The sequence below is a fragment of the Nipponia nippon genome, unplaced genomic scaffold (genome assembly GCF_047370975.1).
Source record: "Nipponia nippon isolate SJK-2023a ecotype South Korea unplaced genomic scaffold, ASM4737097v1 scaffold_5, whole genome shotgun sequence".
In the NCBI taxonomy this organism is placed as follows: Eukaryota; Metazoa; Chordata; class Aves; order Pelecaniformes; family Threskiornithidae; genus Nipponia; species Nipponia nippon.
The window spans coordinates 78,310,515-78,333,851 of NW_028262369.1; the positions used below are offsets into that span (position 1 = coordinate 78,310,515).

Consider the following 23,337-nt stretch of genomic DNA (forward strand, 5'->3'; position numbering starts at 1 on the left):
AAAGACAAAAGGAATAATAAGTTGTTTATTGGGTAGTAAATCAGTCAATGATGTGAGGGGTTTCCATGGAACCAGCTCCCATTTTCACGAATTAAGAGACCAGCCTGCTCTACATCAAGTGACAGAATTACAGGAAATGGCTTTTCAAATAATGGTACTTTCATGAAAGCTCATTTTGAGACATTTTAACTGGGACTCAGAGCTAAATATAAAATGCTTTTCAAAAGAGTGGTGGTTTTTTTTTTCCACATTTTCCTGTACCACGCAAAACCATACATTGCAAAAATCATATTTTAGGGTAGTAAGATTAGCTTTTTAAAACTATCATTTTATCTTGTTAGATTCAGTACTGCTTTCTCAGTAGTATTTCAAAGAAACACAACATTTGAAGCATGTGGCATTAAATCTTCTGAATAGTAGTAGTGGTAAAAAAGTACAAATGATACAGTGAATAAAAAAAAATTAAAACCTATCAATTAAAAGTTTTTTTTAATTTCTTAGAACACACTGGCCACTTATACAGCTAAGAATTCATGAATTGTTTGACTTCACTGAGAATATGCTTTTCCTACTTAAGGACATCCATTTCCAGGAATTAACAGCTAGGACCAGCGAGCAAGGTTACAGCCCCAGTGGCAGGACAGGATAGCAGCAGAAGAGGCAAGTTAAGCCACGAGGCCGTACCCGCAGCAGCTGGGCCTCTTTTCAGTGCAAGAGCACTTGCAGGCAAGCAACTGCCCAACTGAGAAAACAGAAGAGCTGCGGCTCAGAGCACTGTGCCCTACCACAAGGAGGCATTAATGTAGCATGGCCTTCAGACCCGCGGTATGTATCTCACTGACTGCAGCCAGCAATCCGCGCAACGCAAATTGTCCCGTAGAGCCAGCCTCCTCAGATTACACGCGCTCCCTTGTACCCCGCAGTTGCTAATTGAGAGCTGTGAACCTCCATACGCTGAGTCAGCTCATTCCTGTGGTTTTATTACTTTGCAAACAGCACTTCATTCTTATCTAGGCTAATGCTCAGACAGGCTCCATTCATCGCTACCCCCACCTCCGAGAAAAGAAAGTGAAAAGCAGGACTGCAGAATCTGGGTTAGATGAAAATTAGATCTAAATCATATCAAGATCAGCACGAAACCGCCTCCTCTGGCAGCTATACACACAGCACAAACTGATCTTACGGGATTCTGAAGAAAAGAATAATGTTTATTGGATGCTCCAGCAAAAGACCCTCTTTTTCAAGGAAAAATGTCATTTGGTTGTGAAATGCTGAGAGTTATGCAAGACTCCTGTTGCAGAGGTGATGAAAATATGCATTGAAAATTTCAGGCCACCACTAAAAAAAACCACACTATTATCCAAAGGTCAAGGTTAAAACAAGACTGTCGCACCAAATTTCTCAAAGGTCAAAAGAAAAGGAAAAATTTAATACATATATACATTCATCAAATTGAAGTAATAGTTATTCCAGAAACAGATTTTACAGAAGAGAAGATCAAGCACGTTTTTCCCAGAAGTACAGTTTCTCAACTCAGCATTTTAATTTTAGCAGTTTTCAGCAGCAACGCTGTCATAGCTGGCATAAAATTAAGCACAACTTTAAGTGGTACAGTTATGAGTAAAATAAAATAATCCAAATTACTAATACAAAATACATGACTGTGTAAGTAACAAAAAGAAAAAAAAACATACCAGATTTACTCTCTATGCAAAGTACTTTGCATGCATAAGCTTCTGACATTTAAATAACTGCCTGGCTAGTGGGTGGAATTCAGTAGTAATTACATTTTGGATGACTGGGGTAGAGAGAAAAAATTTCACGAACACTCAGGTTGACAGTAGACTTTTATTAACATATCTTACAATGTCAATTACTGTATTCCTAGTTTTATACTCTTCTGATGTGTTATAAAGATTGATTTAGATTCTACAGTAATGTACTGTACTTAAATGATCATTCATACAGGATATCACACCAGAACATTTGAGTAATACACGCACACCACTCTAGTTTGGAGCTGTTATTTTTCAAGGTTAGCTTAATAAAGTAGGATTAAAAAAGTTATGGGGGAAATCAAAATTCTTGTTTAGCAGCATGCAAGGATATTCAAGTACAATTTTTCAACCAAGTGATTTTTTTTTGTTTGTTTTTAAACTGACTGGTGACTAATTCACCAGTACTAAAATAAACACTATGAAATACCCAAATGTTAAAGTTAAGGCTAATAGTTTTACTTCACATCCATATGCACAACCAGAGAACATTCCATTTTAAATAAAACACAGTAATCAAATTCTGGATACATTATCTCTTGTAAATATAGCATTGGAGCTTCAAACTACAGATTACTCAAGTTCATGAGCCCTGTAATAATGTTATGCTGGAGATGTAAAGAATCTTTTCGCTCTTCAACCACACTTACAAAATGGCCTGATATTCGTAATGAGCAATGCAAAAATATTACAGGCAGAACTTATAATACAGTATCAAAAAAGTAATATTTTGGAAAAGACATAGCCATTTAGTTGGTGAAACAGAGTAATTCTAATCTTACAGGAAGTACTGTAATATTTTTGAAATATATATATATTTATATGTATGTATAAAAACCAGCATCCTTTATTGTGGGGTTTTTTGAATTGCAGGTATCCAGAAAAACTCATTGTATTTACTTACTTTTCCTTCTGTCCATTCTCCTTGATTGCTATACAGTCATTTTATTTCCCCTATACACTTTTCACTAGATAATGACTTCCACTGGGGAACTGTTTTCATTGTGTATGTGGTTTTATCATAAGATGTTTTTATTTTACACATATAAATTTTATTTTACACGCAAGCTATGAAAGTCAAAACTACCAGGAACTGCTTGGTAGTAGTGTACGAAATAGCCAACAAATGTCCAACACTTGTGAAAAACGTTAGTAGCAATATATTACATATCAGTATTTTAACTATAACCTTTCCTACCTACTTACACCGTGGGGTTTAGCCCCGTCATGCCTGTTTCATGAATTTTTCAGCCCTCTAAGCATAAACTGTTTTGGCATTCATCCAGTGAGGCTGCACATGCATTGGTTGTTCATCTAGGCTATCTCTGTTGATTTTCTTTCCCCTTTCTAGGAAACCAAGCAGAAAGAACAGTGATTACTCTAAACAAATACAATATAGAGGAACCTCCTGAAACGACAGGAAAGACATAAAATTTATGTTTCATTTGCAAAATAGCCTGCACATTTCCAATCCAATCGTTCTGAAGCATACATCTAGTTTGAAATGACAGGCAGGCTTATGGCTGTTATGCTGGTAACTGGGATCTGCTATGCTGGGCGCCATACAAATTATATACAGCCATTTCTGTATGTGTTATCACTAACAGTTTATTCAATTGATACAGAAAAAAAAAATCTCCTTTCTGGAAAAGAAAGAAAAAAAAGAAAAGAAAGAATGTGTGTTCTGGATTACATTAAGAACAATAAGATACCTAATTTACAGCTATTTCACTTATTGATGGAGAAAAAAAATATTAAATTCCTGAGAATGCATAAGTTTTCAGTAATGCCTGAAATATTTCAATAGACCTCTCATGATAAGTGAAAAACTCTTTAAAATTCAACTTTCAGACCAATTGTTACCATGCAGTCTCACAATTGTTTTACAAATCCTGTCTAATTACAAACGCATATCAAGCAAAAACCTCAAACCAACACAAAAAAGGCAAAGAAATTTTATCCAACATATTTAGTAGATGTAGTAGACATATACACTGTTTCAGCAAAAGTTGCCAAAAACTCAACTCCACGCAGAGAAAAATAAAAACCTGTCAGCTATCCCTGGAGCCTCTAAACAACTGTAAGTAAAATTTGTGCTTCTTAACAATAATGGGCTTTAAAAAACAAAAGAAAAATGGGCTACTGAGTGCAATCAGATTGCTCACACCATGTTGAGGATTTAATTGCAAATTATTGTATCATTATTTAGTAGCAACAGCAGCTAATTTTACAAAAATTTCACATGTTGACAAAGTTCCATTTCCCTTTTATGCCCATACCCCACGCCGCCCCGAGCCAAAGAGCTAAACTCCCATACAATTAAAGCTATTGTCAGTCAAGATGCATTCATTCATGGTAACAGCAATGATACGGTGTGTAGATGATGATGACGATGATTTACAAGCCATTATAATGTGGCCCCCATCTTTTATTGATATGATCAAAAGTGTGAGACACCCACTGCTGCTCAAGCACTTTGTATCTTTCCTTGCATATGTAGAGAGGTTTGCCACGTCTGTGGGGGGAGAAAAACAAACGGTTAATAAGCCAAATAAATGCAAAACTGCTTCATTATATAATCAACACACGATACTCATACAACTTTTTTCCCAGGGGAAGCGTGCATTTTTACTGGTGAGGGGTTTTTGGCTTTGCTTTTAATAAGGTAACTGCTGGGACTTCCCTTCCTCCCTCTTGGATAGCAGAATCCAGAAAACATCTCTTGTTCTCTCAGGCATATGTAGCTTGGAAGCTACATTCTTTCCCTACACTGGAATCCAAATGCACCACTTTGATTAAAAGCCAAACGACAACTTTGGGAAGAGAAGTGTTTCCCAACGCAACACTCTGAATCGACCATTGGGAATGGCAACATAGGAATCTGTCTGTTGGGTGCCTGCTGTTGTTTACACCACCTTTGGGGCAAAAACAAAAAAAAAAGAAAAGAAAAGAAAGTCAGTCCAACTTGCAGTAAATGGGGATTTTCCACTCAAGGAAAGTACAGATCTATTATTATCTGTTATTGCATGTACTGCATAACACAAAGTTGATCTACGCAGAGGAGCAACAATGAACCACACTTGTAATGAAAACATTACCTAAGATCTCTGTCTTCTTCACCATGTGCATCTAGATAAACAGAACCCCAAAGGCAGAAACGATGACCTCGTATGATGATGATTACAGATGCATTGATCAAAAGAAATATTCCTGTCCCAGCTCCACAGATTTGAGAATGCTGTAATATTATGGGGGTAGAAAGGGAAAAGTGCAAAGATTCTGTTAGTGTCTGTCAACTTTATAACAAAAAGGATTTAAAAAAATAGTAATTAGTTTTGCTTGAAATAAAACATACACATGTTATTTACTAAGAAACAGCTTGGCAAAGGATGGCCTGCCCCAGAATTCTCCAGGCAAACTAGAACTCCATGTCTTGTGCTGCCATAATAACACTTGCATACTAAAATGGTTCCCTAGTCAAAAAGGGAGGATATTCATTATCATCTAAAAACAGAATTACCTAACAAAAATGAGCAAAAATATTGTCGACAATATTTTGAATTTGTTGTTGTATAGAAAACTGTATGGCATGGCCAAATATTTTTCATAGATGGCAAGAATAAGAGAAAGTATTCAGAAAAACTTAATATTACCTATTTTACAATAATCACTATTGCTAAACATTTGCCTTCTCTATCCATGCTCACAGATCTAGTCTACAGCTCTACAAATCTAGTAAAAAAACCAAACAAACAACTTTTTAATAATTCTTGCTTGCTTCAATATGTCATTCCTCCCTATGAATGGCATGATCTGTATTAATCAATTTTAGCAAGTAAAAAACATGCTCTTCCTACATAGTTTTTTACAATTAGAGGCTATAATCCCATCAACTATAATAAAATGTAATTAATTATATAGATTTTTTTAAATTCTTTTTTTTTTTTAATAACTTTAGCAGAATGAGAGAGAAAGGTGAGTTCAAACTATTTCAAAAAGGTCCAAGATCCCTCTGAAATTTCTTTGCGTTTTAATTTATGCCCTGTGTGTAAATATCTCCCCAACAAACTCCTCTCATAGTTTTGTAAAGCCCATGTAGTTCCAGCTTTCTACTAACTGTTCTATGGTAGGAAACAGAACAGCTGTCAAAGCAAACCTTTATCATAGACAGGGAAACAATACTAAATGCTGTCCAACTCAGGTTCCTGAAAGAACTTATAGATATTCTGACTAGAAAACTTTGCTGCTGAATTAAAAGTTGAAGGCCTTAAAATGATGCGTATCTAGCTATAGTCTGTAGATCACTAGTAGATGGTCCGGTCTATCAGACAGTACTCTAGAAAAGGGAAAAAGAAACCCCCATACATTGATATTCTTATGTACACAGAAAGCAAGGAAACAAAACAGAGGAAAATTAAAATAACATACAAACAATCAGAATGTAGACAAATTTCAATTGGTTATGAATCAAAACGATGTGTCAACATAACACACAATGGCTTTGTAAGTTTTTCAAACAGGTGAAATAGGCTACGGGCTTAAAAAGATGAATAAAATTGCTCTCTAGAATCCAGTCTAGGTCCATCTATCAGAAATAAGCACTAAACATTATTAGTGGGGTTCGGACTAGATGACCTCTAAAGGTCACTTCCAACCAAAAGTATTCTATGATTATATTAACACGTTTTGGAAAGAAAACCATCAAAACTGAGCAATGAAGGTAAAAACTATGCAGGAGTGTGAGAATCAATTACAGAATTTGAATTAACTCTCTCTTACCAGTACACATTCACAGTAACTCTGTTGTTTGCAGCATAGTCCTTTCAAGCATACAAAAGTACCGCAAACTAGACAAACAGCAGGATCTTTAGGAACCTTGGTACAAACAGCACAAGTCTTTCTGTGATAATACTGAAAAATGGTATTGTAATTCTCAGGCAACTGAAGGAGGCGTGGCAAGTCCCACTTAGGCTCCTGGATAAGCAAAGCCTGCAAATAAGATAAGAACAATATATCAGTTCTGCACATTCATTTATGCATTTATATTTTCTAAGAAAAAAGAATACTAAAGACAGGAAGCGTGCAGTTTAAAAATCTCTCACCTCTTCTACATTGCACAGATTTAGAAGTCAAAAGTCACCTTGCAATAGTCACCTGCCTCTGGCTGAACACCCTCTCCAACTGTGATCACATTTCATCTTTTGTAATGGGTGCAAAACGAGTGCTAGCCTTTTCCCAAGGACATTTTCTAAATGCGACACTTTTCAAGCACAAAAATCTTCATAGCTAAAACAAGAGGATTAAGACTGATCTAAAGGGAAGACTCGCACTCGCTACCCTAAGTTATTTTGGCAACATGAACACGTTGCTGCCAAACGGTGGCACTGACTACGAAAGCTGTCTCGTAGCTAAAATTTAGTCTAAAACTTTCAAAAACATAACTGAAGTTAGGCTCTGTAAATGGTATTTGAAGACATCTGCCTGATTTCCAAAACTGTGTTGCACACACAAATTTTGAAGGCAGTAGGAACTTAGCAGTACTCACAAATTTTTGGTAAGTCAGGCACTACTTAAATACTGGTTTCAAACGTAGCTCTTTCGCTCTTAAAAACAGTGTTCAATTTTATGTTTGTTGTTGTGGTTGCTTGGGTTTTTTTTAAGACAGTAATGTGTTTTCCTTCAACCTACTCATTTTTACTGGGTTTATAATTGATGGGCATGGGGTCAAATGGCATCTTTCTTGCAGGGTGTACAATTTTTTGAAGAGGTGCATGACCTCAAAACCTAACTTGAAAAAAAAAAAAAAAAAAAAAAGAAAGGGGGCGGGGGTGTGGAAATTGCATTTGTTCCTGGTTCCTTTTTAATCTTCGAAAGGACGCTCAGTTTCACTGCAATCTCTCTCACATGCCTATCAGATTGGCAGCAACTGTATTTTGAGATTCATCTGAGTATTCAAATTTTCACTCACAATAGCCCAATTCATGCCTGCAAACATGCAAAGGCAGGTGCAGATCACGTTGCAGAGTGAAGAATGCATCTGGCTTGCCTTTTTGACACCATAAACTTAGGAGAGGGGAACTTGCATGGTTGAGTTGCAACTTCTTCATAAAAACAATGCAATAAAGTTGAAACATTTCCATTTCACAATTGATATTCCAATTGCACTGATTCAAGTCTTGGTATTGTTTCTTTAACCTTCAGAGAAGACGTACCATCTTTTATCAGTCAACTATTAAACAGCTTTTATCCTTTTGATCTTTTTCAGTATCGCAACTGAAGATGTTCAAAAATATCAGTAATGTCTAACAGGCAAGAAAAACTTCTGGTAAGTATTTTCTTAAAAGACAAAGTTTCAGTTACATGCCCTTGACAGGCTTCAGATGCAGAAGATATGGGTGCACCTAGTATCATCTAGGGATAGTGTTTCTATTTTCTGTCTCCAGCAATCATAGAAAAAACAGATAGGTTTTCTTATTCCTGTTTTAACCAATCCAACCCACATCCACTAACTAATATTTCTGATGACAATTTCTCTCTCATTTACAAGTCAGGTTCTCAGATCCTTATCCAAAACCATAGTGTACGTGCATAGTGAATCAAGCAATAAATACCTGCTTCCACGTCAGCACTATTTTGGAAGAAGTAATTTTGCTACATACCTTCACTTGATCTGGATGTCTGTCTGCAAATGAAGCCAATTCTGAGCACCACTGTGATATCATGTCAAACGCTGGCACTGGCCAATCGAGACAAGAGGCACTGGTGAACTGATGAGCCGACTGAAAAGATGGTAATAGACCCAGGCAGCTTGCAAGAACTGTGAATTCTTCATCTTCCTTTTAGGTATGAAACCAGAGAGGTTTAGATGAATACCTACACTCTGAATTTTTAAATGGTTTATTAAAAATATATCTATTACAATGAAAAAGTAAAGACGTTCTAGTACAACGATGCTAATAGTCATGTTCAGAGACACAGACAAGCTTCCATTTTTTCAGATCACCTCAAAATGGATTCTCAAAATATGAGAAAACTGGTCAGAAAAAACAAAAAGCCCAACCAAACCCCCCACAAAACCACAAATCCAAAAAACACAAACAAAAAAAGGAAACCCCGAACTCCCCAACAATTTTCTTCCTGTTTAGCACCCAGACTGGCTTGTAGCTCTTTTAGAGATGAGATGATTTTGAGGCAAGGAAACATGGGAGCTGACCTGCAGCAAACTCTACTTAAATCAGTCATGGAACTTAAACATAATTGTCTCAGAACAAAGTCCAAGTATGAACAGGCATCAAGCAAAATCACGACTGAATTCCAGTCTGTGTGGAAATTATGCCATCTCTGCAAATGCCGGACAAGTTTTAAAAGTATGTTGATATTTTATGAGACAGGCATCTATGACCTGGTAGAATAAGCACGTATTTGCTGAATTTTAGGAATATAGTACCATTTTTCAGCGAAACTGCCTTGAAAATTTATAGAAGACAAACAATGCTGCAGAGCAATGCTATAAAATATGATTAAAAAAATCTTAGGAGAGAAAATACATACCATGAAAATGACACCTTAGAAGTCTAAATTTTGATCTCTAGCTTTTAAATGGAAACATTTGAGTGTGCCCCTCTCAGTCTGTACCTGGCAACTAGGTAAATCCCCTCCAAAAAGATGGTGTTGAAGAAGGCTTGTGATCCTGAGGAAAGGCAGGCAGAACTGCTGCAGATAGCACTCTACAGAATCAGGGTTTACCTAAAGGGGGAAAGAAGCAATTACTCGATTCTGCCCCAGATAAGCTGTCTCCTATGTAAGAAACTCCAATATGAACCAAATGTTTTTTAAGCATACTATATAAACCACTGCATCAAACATACATTCCAAAGGCCAGCATTTCACTAATAATCTGAAAGAACTCTACAGGCTTTCTTGCCCCCTTGACAAATATTTTTTCTACTTAAATATTCAGTTTTCCAAGTTTCTGAAAGTTCTTTCATACATATGATTAAAAACCACAATTACAAGAAGTATTTGTCAATAACTTTCTCAGCACAGCACTGGCCATATATGATATTAGTAAAAGAAAGATTTGCACAGGCAAACTGGCCCAAAGGGATGTGCTCTGATCTGGAAAATAGAGTTGTACTGCAGTCTTTAGCAAGATCAGAGAAAAATCATTATAACAATGAGGCTGAAAAACTTAAATAAGAGACAGAAAGGGGACATGCTGGATAAATTCTCAAGAGATTTGCCAATACCACTGTTAATTCTTCAGTCTCTCCTTCTTCATATATCTTCCCCTTAGACAGCTCACTAATCACATGACCCAGCAATACTTCCCAAGATTTTTCTCCACTGGATGTATTCTGCAAATAAGAAAGAAAGAAATCCAAAATGCACTGGTCATGAAAAGGAGAAAAAGTTCCTGTAAAAGTGACAGCGATGAGGTACATTTCCTTTTGATCAACATATGAATTTTGGCCTACAAAGATACACACTGTTTAAAAAAAAAAAAAAAAAAAGAAAATATAATTCTACAGAAGGGGAATGCATTTAACTCAGAGCGAAATGTGAATTGCTACTTCAATTACATAGGTTCTAAACTGAGTGTTACATGTTGCATTTCCCACTTTCACTTTATGGATACATTGTGTTTTGACAGAATTTGAATTCTAATACAACTAATTAAAAAAAAAAAGTAATTTTCTAAAGTGTACCAATCAGAATGAGTTACAAAACACTTGCTGTGTATTTTAAGTTGAAATGAGTCTATCGGAAAATGGACAGTTGTGTTTAGAATGAACAATTTCTACTACAGATGGGAAAAAAATACTTTGTGGAAAGAATAAATAGCCACTTAGCTTTGTGCCATAGCATTTACATTTAAAGGCAACGATTAAAGAAAGCCATCAGTAATAGAAAGCAGTATTCCCATAAATACTTTTCTTCTAAGTCATAATAAATTCTACCCAGGAAAAACATGATTGGATGTGAATTCTGAGCTCTGTTTAGTATATCATCAACATAACAAACAGTGAGGGAATGGACCGTTACCTGGGATTCTTTAAAGAAATTCCAAAGCAACTAGGTGAGATTAAATACATAAAGACTTCAGTACCTAACAATGTATATAATTCATCAGTTGGTTTTTTTAGTGCATTTTGACATCAATTATAATTATTCATTTTAGATGGGGTCTTCACCTTTCAGCATCGGGAAGGCAGAATTGCTGCTTATGCTCATAGTCTAAGAACCAGAAAGCAACACATATTTAAATCAGCAGTTAGGACAAACCTTTTGTTTACATTATTCCTGAAAGTTTACTCCACAAGCATTTACAGTGTGCTTCTTATGACACCGTAAGGCACCTTGCAAAGATAATGAGAGTGAAGTTGGGAATCAAAAGTAGAATATTCACCTCTCAGCCCTGCTGAGAAATTAAACTCTTAATGTTGTTTGATCATTTAGCATGAGTAGAGAGGAAAGACTTCAGCTCGTGTTTAATGTCTGGAATACAAAACTGAAATAGGTTCACTTGGCATTACCCACAGACAAAAGTTAAGCAAGGTGTGATCTGTGTAGTGATCCCGGGATCAAAATGTCAATATCGGAACACAAGAAGCCAGCCTGAACCATACATTTTAAACCATTTTGGCCTCAAGAAACTTTAAAGAAAGAACTTGGATTCCTAAACTAAAACCCAGCTTCCCTCGTGACATGCAAAGAGAAAGAATTCATCTGAGGAGTATGGCTAGGTTCAAGAAGAGAATGGTTGCCAAAGGGCCGGGAGAGAGGAACAGGGACCTGTGCGATTACCGCTGGCCAGTGCTCAGAGGTCTCTCGCACACATGTAGGGTCCAGGCAGCAACATTATGCAGGAGGCGGCGCAGGAAACTGGAAAGACATCTGGCGAAGGGCAAACTTGCACGTGGGACTTTTGCAAAGCCTCTGCACTCGGGGTGGATTGTCACTGGGGTGGGATGGAAGCCAAGGAGGAAGGAAGTGTGGGAGCCCCTGAAGGCCTGAGGATCATGCACAGATCACCCTAAGCACATACTGCCAAGCTGCTGCCAGAGGTTGGACCTTTGTACACAGATGATCTACACGAGACAGACAAGAGGAAGGAGGAGGACGTCTTCAAGGCAGAGAGAGATGCTGTCAGTACAGCGTTTAGGCAGCAGGGAGCAGTGTTCGTATCTACCTCCTACCTCTTTTGCTCTCCCACTTGGAAAACTGTCAGCTTTCAATGGGCTTCTCACAGGAGAAAAGCCAAAATTCTCAAACTGACAGAAGTTAATCTGTTGTGTTATTTGAATTACACTAAATCACAACATCTATTCACAGTAACATACTGTTTAATGTGCTATTTCCCACTCGGCTTTATCATCCAAAGTCAAGCACACTAGTGAAAATTCCACTAAAATGGACTGTCTTCAGTATCAAGAGAGATGGCGACTTCATAAATCCATTATCTGAGCCATTATCATAATTTGCAAGCCTCAGGTACAAAGTGTTTTATGTGAAGCAAATGCTTTCACGTGCTTCTGTGAGAAAACATCTTAGTAGTAATAGGTAGCGAGCCCACCTACCACATGCCCTAAGTCTATTTTCATACAATAAAATCTCTCACTGTAGACAGAAAACTAAGCATTGTAAACATATTTCAGATAAACTCCAACCTCTGCTACTAACAAAAAGGCAGTCCATGTTTATCATATGGACTGTGAAAGAATATAAGCGGATAAAACTTTAATCTATTTATATGCTTTCTACCACAAACTTTAAACTGCAAAAGTATCTATCGCTTGGGAATCACTTAAGTACACAGAAAAATGAGAAAAAAAAACCCTCACCAGCAACAATCTCAAGCAAATGTTCTTGAAATTCTAAGAAAATGACAATATATTGAAAGAAGGGGGTGGAGAGGGAGCTAACAAAATGCAGTACTGCGCAGCGATCTCAAATGCTTAGTGCAAGTCCAGAAATAAAAAAAATCCCGCATAGTAGCAGTTTGGCCAGCAGGCAATTTGTCTTTACTACCTCAGAGCTGTGACTGACCAGTATGACCAATCTAACTTACATGTGAAAAGCAGGTCATGCTTCTCAGGGTGCATTTCATTTTACAGCCAACATAATCTAAGGCCCAGCTGTTGTATAAAGGGGTATTCCTGCTCCCATTTCCTCTCCTGGCCCCAACACTTCCATCCTTTCCCTTGCTCTGGCACTGGCACTCTTCTGACCTTCTGGGGAATCAATCCACGGAGCACAAAACTTACTGAAGGATTAAATGAATGCCAGTGCTGGGAACTGTGTCTTTTGGTGGGAACTGGCATTCAATCAGCTGAACTGAAATAGCAAGATGCACCTTCACTTTACTTGTAAATACTCTCAAAAGGCAACAAAATGATAGTGAAATACCTACCTGCCTAGTCTACAAATTTCCTTCTCTGCCTCTTCATCACATGGGCACTCTAGACCACATATTAAGAGAAATGTGTATGGCTAGCCACAAATAGCATGAACAAATAAGAAAAAGACAGAGGTTTTTTCCCCACCAGCAAGCTTGCCTTCTTTTCCTGTAAAGGAGTGCATCACATCAACCCATGGTTTACCTAGGAAGGCTTCAATTTCACAGGAAGGAAAGCTGCATTTACTCGATACCATTGCAACAAACTCAAGACTGAAACTATAGAGATACAGCCTCAAATCCGAAACTCACTTCTGGAACTAGATATTCATTGTGAAGCTTTTAAGTCTCATCACATACCAAAACCTGCAAAAATTGCACATGCAGAAACAAAATACTGGATTTTTGTGAAGCAGAAGCAAATTATGATATGCAAAGCAGAAGTATCTGTTACATTCCACCAGAAATACATAAGCAAAATTTCATAAATGTTTTAATAAATTAACCAACCTTTTTGAGTGCTCCTGACTCTTTCCATGCCATCCTATCTTCAGCACTGCATTTAACAGAAAGTGCTGCCAAGGCTTGAGTATACAATAAAGTGAACAGCACTTTTATAATGCAGGTGAAGTGCTCTGTAAAACAAAGAAAGTCATTTTTAAACACTTGATATTTTTAGCAAATATACTGATTACAGAGTCTCTAGTTATGGAAATGATGCTTCTCAAATGAGAAGCAAGCGCTATACAAAAAAGTACAAACCCACAAAACATACAAACCAACATAAATATATTTATTGGCTTTCAAAAATGACTTGGCAGCCATAGTGAATGGAACAAGTACAGGGCAAGTAGTTTTCCACTGCTCCATATGTTCGTCTTAATCCTGATCAGCAGTGACTTCCTCCTACGGACCTGGGGATATTACAAAATTCTATTTCGTCCAAATGTTACATCAAGTTAAGCTACTGATTACTGAAGCTACAACTAATTGGGTGATGTAGATGTAAGCACATGCATATCCTACCATCTCTTCTGGCAAGGATTAAGTCATCTGGGGTAAGTTACATTCACACAAATACTGGAAAAGTTAAGTTCCCAAAGAAATCACTGCAAGAAGGACATTTAGCATACATCGGTTTCTATCCCTTCACTTCCAGACATGGATCCAGCCATACAAGACTTGCTACAAATCACTCTTTAGTGAGTACCTATTTACTGGATCTCACATGAATACAGAAGGAGGACAAAAGACATACTGTCATTTTAGAATTTACCTTCTTTTGAAAGATCATTATTTGTTTACAATTTTTCATAATATTTAAAGGACTATTATCTCCTCCATATAGGCTGCAGGAGAAAGGCTTTGAAGCTAGCAACACAGGCAAAATAAGACTTCCTAAAATTGGAATAGGAAAAAGGGTGAATGTGATCGTCCTCTGAAATGAAGATATGGTAGCAGTCCTTTTTTCTCTTTTTACTTTAGGTTGTATTTCCCATCCCAAATAATATGATTTTTTTTTAAATCTAGGCAGATCAAAGAAGTTTCTATCGTCACTTACATCATTCCTTAAGCACAAACATTAATATATATCTAAAACAATGTATACAAAAATGAGGGTTTTCAAAAGTCCTCTCAGGCTTTGAAGTCAAGCAAAACAGTTTTATTTACATAAGCACCTCGCAAAAATTGGGTTAAATTTATTCCTTATTCCCAAGGGATTTAAACAAGCTTTGTAAGTGAAAATGAAAAGGAGGCAAGGGAGATGAAACTCCTTGCTTCTCCTTTCTTGTATCTAATATCGAAACCCACCAAAAACAAACATAGCCAGGACTTGATTACATAATTAAATTTGTGAAACAACAATTGCTTTTTTTACTTAACAAGTGTTTACAAATCAACGCAGATATGGATTTTGAAACTTTTTAACGTCACTGAGTATATACAATAAGCACAATTTAAGCACCTAAATGATCATTTGTAACTATGTAATTAAAAGTGTACTTTTTTCCGTATTATCTTCGTATGGACCTTACGTTAAACATAACAACAAACACTACTATACTTCATCTGCCCCATTCTACAGCAGGTAGCATTATAATGATGTTTCCTATCCACATTATTATAATGCTAAATTATAGGACAATTCACCAGATCCCTCTAGGCCGTACTTCTTTCCTCTTCCGAAACCTCCACTTTCTTAGCAATCCTCCTCCTGACGTATAATAGCAGGCAAGCTTTCAGCAAATTTTCTGGGACTTAGATCTACAAGATTGAACCACGTGCACTCACAGAATTGTAAAAATTGCCTTTTTGGCCTGAGCTACAGTCTATAATTGTAGCTAGAACTGAACTCAAGTACTGGCATCTATCTCCATCAATAGCAGGTACAAGCAATAGAGATCAATTTTACACTGTGAAAGCATGAATGAAAACCACTGCACTTACAGCAGTGAAAGTAGGCCACTGGTCAACAGCCACCGATCTGCCACAGCCCACTGCATCTTCTAGTCTTCCTTCTGTTCTGCTGAGGTGATTACACAGTGCTCAGCACTGGGTGTCTCAGCACCCTCTAGAACTACTACATTTTGTAAAATCTGGTTTTTGTTAAATATAATTACTCCTTCTCCCTGTCCCCACCTTAATACTAATTGTTCAATTCACCAGAAATATTATATCTAGCATGTATTATGCTTTTAAAAATAAATTAATGTTCTTGTATTTACTTACATGTATGTGACTCATAAATGACTATGAATTACATTTTTGGAGAATCCAGAATTGGACAAAAAATGCACACTCCTACATCTGGGTCACCCTTAAGAAGTCCTGACTTCTGCACAAACTTTTTTTTTTTTTTTTTTAGGAAAATACCACAGGAGCAGCTCAGAGGCAGCATGCTGTGTAATGAGCACTAAGGCTTTGAAAACAAGTATTTTATAGTCACAAAAACATCCCATAGGAGACATCCTAAACCCACCAGTCAGAGGATCAATTATCATTTCATTACTGCGTCTTACCTCTTATTTGTAAAATGCAAAATATTTGACAGCTGTAGCTACCCATAACGCTAGAGCTGTTACGTTCTTGTCTACTGCAAAGAGCGATTTTATTTGTCTTTCCGCAACGTGCGCGTGGGGGCTGCGTGGTGTTTTCCTGCTGCCCCCGTGGCGGAGGCTGTGGTTTTGCTACATCACCTTTTTGATTTAATAATTCTGAAGATTGCTAGTATATTTCTATGCTGTGGAGTAACTATGTACATGCTGTCAGTCCCTCCTGTTGCAGACGATATATACTGTGCACTGTTCTGCACTAAAATGCAGTTAGGACTTCTGTGTTTGTCCATAAAAAACCTAATCTGATATTCTGACAGTCTAAAAGTTATATTGTTGTGGCTAGGCCATTATAATAAAAACAGAGGTTAATGCAGAATTTTTCTACTTATTTTTTAATAATATTGAGAAATGCTTTTATGTTCCTATTTTTAAAACTTTTTTAGACAAAACTTTTTGGAACAAAGTTACTTTACAGCATCCCATCCCATTATATGCATTAAACAAACCCCCTTAAAAATAAAGTTTATACAAGAAACACTTCTAGAACTCTAATTTTAACATTAGTGCAAGAAATGTGCAGATGAATAAGTGTATTGCTAACAATATGCATTTCTTAATTTCAATATCAAATTAGATGATATACGCTGGCATGCAATGACTGCAGAAAGAATCCACAAAGTGAACCAAATGCAAAATTAAGGACCTAGGACCTTTTTTAGTGAATTCAGAAGGGCATCTTATATAAATAACCTTTGAAAACATTCTTCTTGATCTAAAGCTTGAATAGTTATTTGAAAAAATAACTTCAGAAAAAAAGGGAGACAGCACTGAACATCAGATAATCCATGAAAGGTATATTGAAAGTTCCAGGATACAGATAAATATTTCAGCTTCCACATTGAAACTGGATACTATTCAAGCTGATTACATTCACTCTATATGTAGTCAAGATCCTTATCCGGTCATTAAAGAGAAGTGCTAGCATTCACCTGAGTCCTGCTTGCTGTATTTTTGTTGCATGTCATCGAAACTTTTATAGAAAAACAATGTGTCAGAACATCCAGGTCAGATTCTTCAGCATCTGGGCCTTATCAGAATTGCAAAAAAAGTGGCTGAATTTAGGTGTTCCACACCAGAGAAGAAAACCTTGCCCACAGTCCATAGAGGCTGGGCTAAGCTCTCAAAACCAGCTTTCAAGTTGGGGCACATCCACTACTCCCAAATCACAGATCTCGTAAAAGCAGCACCGTGGCCTATGTCAGAGCAACGCCGGGCTGTGTAACAGCGTGCTGGCGAACACCCGTGCTGCTGCATGACCCCCCTTGCACGTGTGGCACCAAGCACAATGCCAGGCCACTGCCGGCCAGCTGACCACCAATTCTATGCACCTACTAGCCTAAGGCTCACCTCTGCTCACCGAGACCTCAGTTTTTAAATATTCTGCAACAGTATGATGTTTTTTACATTCAAAGCAAAGCAGAAACTGAAATCACTGGAAGCTACGAGCACCCTGTGCTTCTAGAAATCTGGCCACGAGGGTCCCAAGTCAGGTACTGGGAAAAAAGATTTTTTTACAATTGATGGTAGCAAAGAAGAAATGTCCAATTTGAATTAAATAACTTGTTCAGCACATAGAAATTGTGTTGCAGAACGGGGTGGTGGGGGGTGTTGAATTCAATTTACAAGGACAGATTTAAGTTTTATTAACCACCGAGCCACTGTCTCCATTTCTGTACTACCTTTCTTCATGTGCAACACTATTTTCTATTTTTGTAAGAAAGAAGCTAGAGGTTCTAGAAACAAAATCCTCACTTTCTACAGAGTCCCAATTCACACCACCATGAACAATATCCATCCTCTGCACAACGACTGCCACAGAATTAAACCAGAAACGCCAGTGTGGATTATTATGTATTTAGTCTTTCACAATTTCAAAATGCTGAGCACATGAAGCTTATAAAAGCTCTGCCCAGTTCTAGTGTCAAACAACAACAACAAAAAAATTCACAAACGGTTTTAGTATCTTGAACACAGTGTTTATTTTCAGTTTACACTACACAGGAGGTACACACTATCTCCCTCATTCCCTTCTTTGTAAATTGGTAAGTGCTTGTAAATGCTCTGACCTTCACCACAAAGTTTCTCCCGTAAAAAAAAAAAAAAAAAAGATTTAATTTGTAGCGTTCTTTCTTTGTGATGTGTTCAGATCAATTTTCCTCTTTGAATGAAGAGGCTGAACAGTAATGACATTTTTATTGCTTTAATCGATGTCAGATTGAAAAAGATAGCAATACCTATCCAACAGTTAATAGGGCAGTTAATGCGATTCCTAGTGCTATATCTGAAGCGCAAGAGATGAAGTCTGGGTCTTCCTTACAGAGCACTCAGTGGTTTTAAAAAACACTGTGTAAACAAAAAGTCTGAGTACAAACATGAAGAAGATTTAATACTTGATGACCAGTTTTAGTGTCCTGTAAGGATACAAATATGGTTTCTCTGAATACATCAACAGACCTAGTAAATGATACTGCAAAACCAGTACCATTACAGGAGAGCGTCCATGCTAAAAGAGGAAGAAAATCTTTCATGGATTCTAAACCCTACAGATGCTTCCTTCGTTATTAGTGTCCTAGCACCATTACCGCAGCATTCTGCACCAGACTGCAACACCACCTCTTCTGCAGCGTAGTTAAGTCTATTGTTAAAGGAACATACTGGAAATATCTGGCAGTGCGCACAGGCATCAGCCTCCTGTCTGCACCCTGGTGTCCAGCCGAGCCCCCGGCTCCCGCCGCCCACACTCACGCCAGAGCAGCCCAGAAGTTCAGGAAGCAGCAAGGTCAAACGCAGATTTTGTTCACCCCTGTTGCTAACCTGCCACGCGACCCTGCACAACCCATTTTACCTCTTCATGCCTCAGCCCTCTACCAAGAATTAACGATATCGAATTCAACTCTGTGACCTACACACCCATTACAAAAGTTCTAAACAAACTTGTTATTACCTCTTTTTCTGAAATGCATTCTACACCTCAGGACAAAGAAATCATGAAAGACTTTCTTTTTATTCGGCCTAAGTATTTTGATGAAACAAAAATTAGAAAGATAAATGGCAATTTATTTCCAATTTAATGCTTCGTAGATTTGAAGTGGTTACATTCATCTTCTTCCTGCCACTTGCCATTTCCCCTTCAACTGCAACATATACTAAACCTAAGAGCAAAGGCAAAACGTGCTGCTGATACATGGTATTTTACAGAATTCTTCACAGGATGCCTTACTATTATTTGAACGTTGTCTTTCCTAGGATAAGGTATACTTTCCATAAATGGTGTTTTTCAATGCTTGAATCTAACGTACAAAAAGACCACTGTGCGTACTTTGGCTTTACCACTCCCTTCCCCGTATTTCAGAAGACATTAGTCTTGTTAAACTTTTGTTTACTGCTTTTATTAAGTCCTTCCAATAAAAGTTAATTTAAGTTATACTGTAGTTTAAAAAAAAAAAAAAGTCTATTTTTGACAATAGGCTTCCTATTCAAAAATATTTTATTCACCTGGTATTTTCATATTCTAATGATTTATTGGACATATGTAATCCATGAACATGTACACTGAATCGAAAAAACACAACCCACAATGTTAACAGATAGGCACAGAGTCACTTGACGTGAATCTGAACATTCAACAGTGAGGACTGAACACCTCTTAAGGGGAAACAGAGTTTCTACTATACTTTGTAAGTTAGGCGTATGCATCAAGAGAAGGACAGTCCCTGTATTTACCCATTCACAAGTTACCAAAACTCAGGAGATACCAAAATTGCCACACATAGCCCAAAGCCGATACTCTGTTCGATGCCAGTGAAGTAGTAAAAAGATATGTGTTCGTTTGTTCTCATTTTAAAATAAAGGCATAGCTATAAATAATCAAGCCAGAGACCAGAGGGTCTGAACGACCCATCTTCTGGAGCATGCACTGTCTATTAGCAAGATGGACCAGGTTCAGCTGGTCCTTTTATACAAGAAAAGAAATCTAGGTTTTAGAACAGTTTTGATTTTAGTAATGAAAAATTTAGTTCTTAAGTATCTATTTAATATTTATTCCAAATTATACTATATGCTGTCTCTATTGAAGTTGCTGCATTACAGCAATTACCATCTTCATATACGACCTCCTATTATGTAAGACTGCTGCAGTCTCAACTCTGAAATTCAAACTAAATTACAATCTTTCACCCTTAGGCACTCAGTTCAACTTGAAGTATTGAGCTGCCCCTCTAAGCAAAGAGATGAAGGTCAAACAAAGGACACTTTTCCTTCAGTAACAGTACTTAATAGTTTTTGCTCAGCTCTTGTATCTTTGCCGAATAGGCTGACTGATAAGGTGAGAAGACAGGGGACACAGATAAGCCGGGCAACCCACAACACAAATTTCTGTTCAATGCCACCTTCTGTAGATAAGGCAGAAACATTATTTCAGAATACACAGTATACCAGCTATGACTTACCATCCTGGAAGTCACCATGAATGCAGCCTCATAGACATAATCATCTAAATATACATATTTTTGTAACATACCTTTGTGCAACGGTTGAGGCATGGTTAAAATCTGGATAAGCAAAAGGGATGAGACATCTCTGTAAAGCACAGGAACTTCTGGCAGCTCTTCACTTACCAGCCTGGAAAGAAAAGCCAAAGAAAATCACTTCTGATACTATAAACCCATTTTTCATTTTCATGTTTTATTTTAAATAGTATTACATTTGATATCAAGCTTACAGAAGCCAAATACCTGACAGTTCGCTAACTGATCTCTATTTTAAAACCTAATGGATTGTAATGTTACCTAATGTTCTAATGGATTGTAGTAACTCATGAGGAAGTTACCATTTGGGTACCTGATTCTTGTTGAAGTATTTTAAAACTTTCCAAAACTGCCTGAACTAGTTATTTACCTGTACAGACCCAAGGAATATTCAGTATTTCACTTTTAGAACTTATGTTCTAAAATAAGAAAACATACTGCATAGTAACATAATAATTTAATTGGCTTTCAAATCAGGGCATTTCACAAGTACACATATATCCATGCTGTAACAGCAACGAATCCTCAAATTACATTAATGTTACAGGGATTGCTCCTACTGAAAACACTGAGACCTTAGAAAAGCTATTGCTTTCCTTTATGTACGGAAATGAAGACTCAAGCAGCCATCACAGACGGGATTATGCAATCTTACACACAGTCTTTACCAAAAACCCCATATGGCTAGAAGGACAGCAAATAAGCACATAAAGGAGATCGTGGAAACTTTTGAACTATTCATATTCACTGAATGATGTCACATCACCTTGTAGTCTTATACTTAAAAGCAGAAAATGTTTGCAGATAGGAGGTAGTATTTTTCTAGCTTGGTGTAGCTTGTATCCAACAATATACCAACCAACAATATTCTATAGGTTCAATAGCTGAGTCAAACTGGTGAAAAATCAAAATGGTGAAAAAAATTCATTCTCCCCTCTACTTGATATGGAGGGTGAAGGAGATCTCAAGCGGGAGCAGCTGGTACCACGCGATAGGCATCCTCCATTGTCACCTTTCCCCTTCTGCGACACGCGCAGAAGAGAGCGCTGTTCGAGTTCTTATTCCAGTTTGCAAACAGTGGCGGTGCTAGCTGGTTGGCTGCTGAATGCCAATGGAGTAACTGATGAGGAGATGTTTGTTTGAGATATTTATCTGTACTACTACTACAGGAGCTATACCGTGAGGCCCTAGTATAACTGACCCTCAATCTCCCACAGAAAAGAGAGTCCTCAACAGCTTCTTACAGAAGGATGCAAATGTTGCAAAGGAAAGCATCACACGCTACCGAATTCCTTTCAACTGCCATGTGATTGAAATGCTGTCCTTCTGGAAGGGCATTTTCTTTCTACTGCTCCTTATGCTTCTACATCTTTTTTTCCTCCTCTTTTGTCATTCTCCTCACTGGTCAGAAACTGCAGGAAAAACAGCTCTCCCTCTCCTGGTAGGAGCTCTCCTTACTTAGGGCAGCCATAGGCCTCTACGCCGTGTGGCACTTCACTGGGCCCTCCATAAAAACCACCTAAGAATGTCAGGAAATCAAAATGCATCCACCTGCTACAGTTTCAAGGTTAGCTTCATGCTTTGTTCCAGCAATCTTAACTGTCCTGCAGGTAAACCACAACTGATGAAGTGCTAGATAGTTGTACTGAAAATATACATATATCCTTATTAAGATCTACCCCAAAAGCGCAGCCTCACTCTCCTCCTTTTGGTTGTTCTGCAAGACATTGTGGACTGCAGAGCTTCCCAATGAGTCTTTCTGAAGCCCTGCAGCAAGTGCCCAAGTTTCTGTACAAACAGAATCAGACTGAGGAAAGAAACATACAGACAAGACATTTAAGCCCTCTTCTGTCTCAGCTCTGCCCTTTCAGAGCACAACTGGTGAACTATTGTTGGATCCAATTATTGCCTCTCTCCCAAGAGCACCAAACTCTTCCTCTGATCCAGCTCAGCTGGCGCTGGCTGCTCCATTAGCTTAGCTGATGCCATTAGCTTAACATGATGCTGCTTTTGGAAGGAGACGCCTATATAGTTACTGATTTCATGAAAACTCAGACTATGATACGAATCATCATCTATGATACGAAATTTTAACACGCAGATGCAGTCATATAAGAAGAGGATTAAAAGAACACTTTGGTCGTATTAAGTGTGTTACCCAACTATACGTTTTCTAACTACTCTCCTTCCCCTCTCTCCCAGCTCAGTAAGGCACGTTCTGAAGCAATAATTTTATTAAATGGCTAAAGTTTCTGGTCATTTTATGCAACGCTCTCAATTGTGAGAACGAGCACAAATGGAGTGGGTGACTGGTCATATAAAATGAAGTCACAGAAAACACAGTCCAACCGGTCCTTTTGAATTAATGAGCCCAAACAGCTACAGAATAAACACCATCCTTAAGCCCTTCTGCTATAATCAATCATTTCATAAAATGATTGTTTTAAAACACTGTAACATACATAAGTATATATATTTTTATACGGGAGCATCCTAAACAAAAACCAAATATTCTAAAAATC

The 23,337-nt window shown here is 37.5% G+C and overlaps 1 protein-coding gene across 12 annotated transcripts in view; it reads right to left on the reverse strand.

Annotated features, from left to right (window-relative positions):
* Window positions 1–1,834: 1,834 nt before the first annotated feature.
* UBR3 (ubiquitin protein ligase E3 component n-recognin 3) overlaps window positions 1,835–23,337 on the reverse strand; it is a 118,255-nt gene continuing 96,752 nt past the window's right edge. For 6 of the 12 annotated variants that reach the window (XM_087730161.1, XM_087730158.1, XM_087730156.1 and 3 more), the window contains 8 exons: window positions 20,809–20,909; window positions 13,684–13,808; window positions 10,025–10,132; window positions 9,411–9,521; window positions 8,435–8,611; window positions 6,555–6,764; window positions 4,874–5,013; window positions 4,300–4,690 (listed from right to left, as the gene is read on the reverse strand). In XM_087730161.1, the coding sequence (XP_087586287.1) occupies window positions 4,528–4,690; window positions 4,874–5,013; window positions 6,555–6,764; window positions 8,435–8,611; window positions 9,411–9,521; window positions 10,025–10,132; window positions 13,684–13,808; window positions 20,809–20,909 (1,135 nt within the window). In that variant the 3' untranslated portion in view covers window positions 4,300–4,527. The other 6 variants (XM_087730163.1, XM_087730164.1, XM_087730160.1 and 3 more) reach the window with 3 other exon arrangements.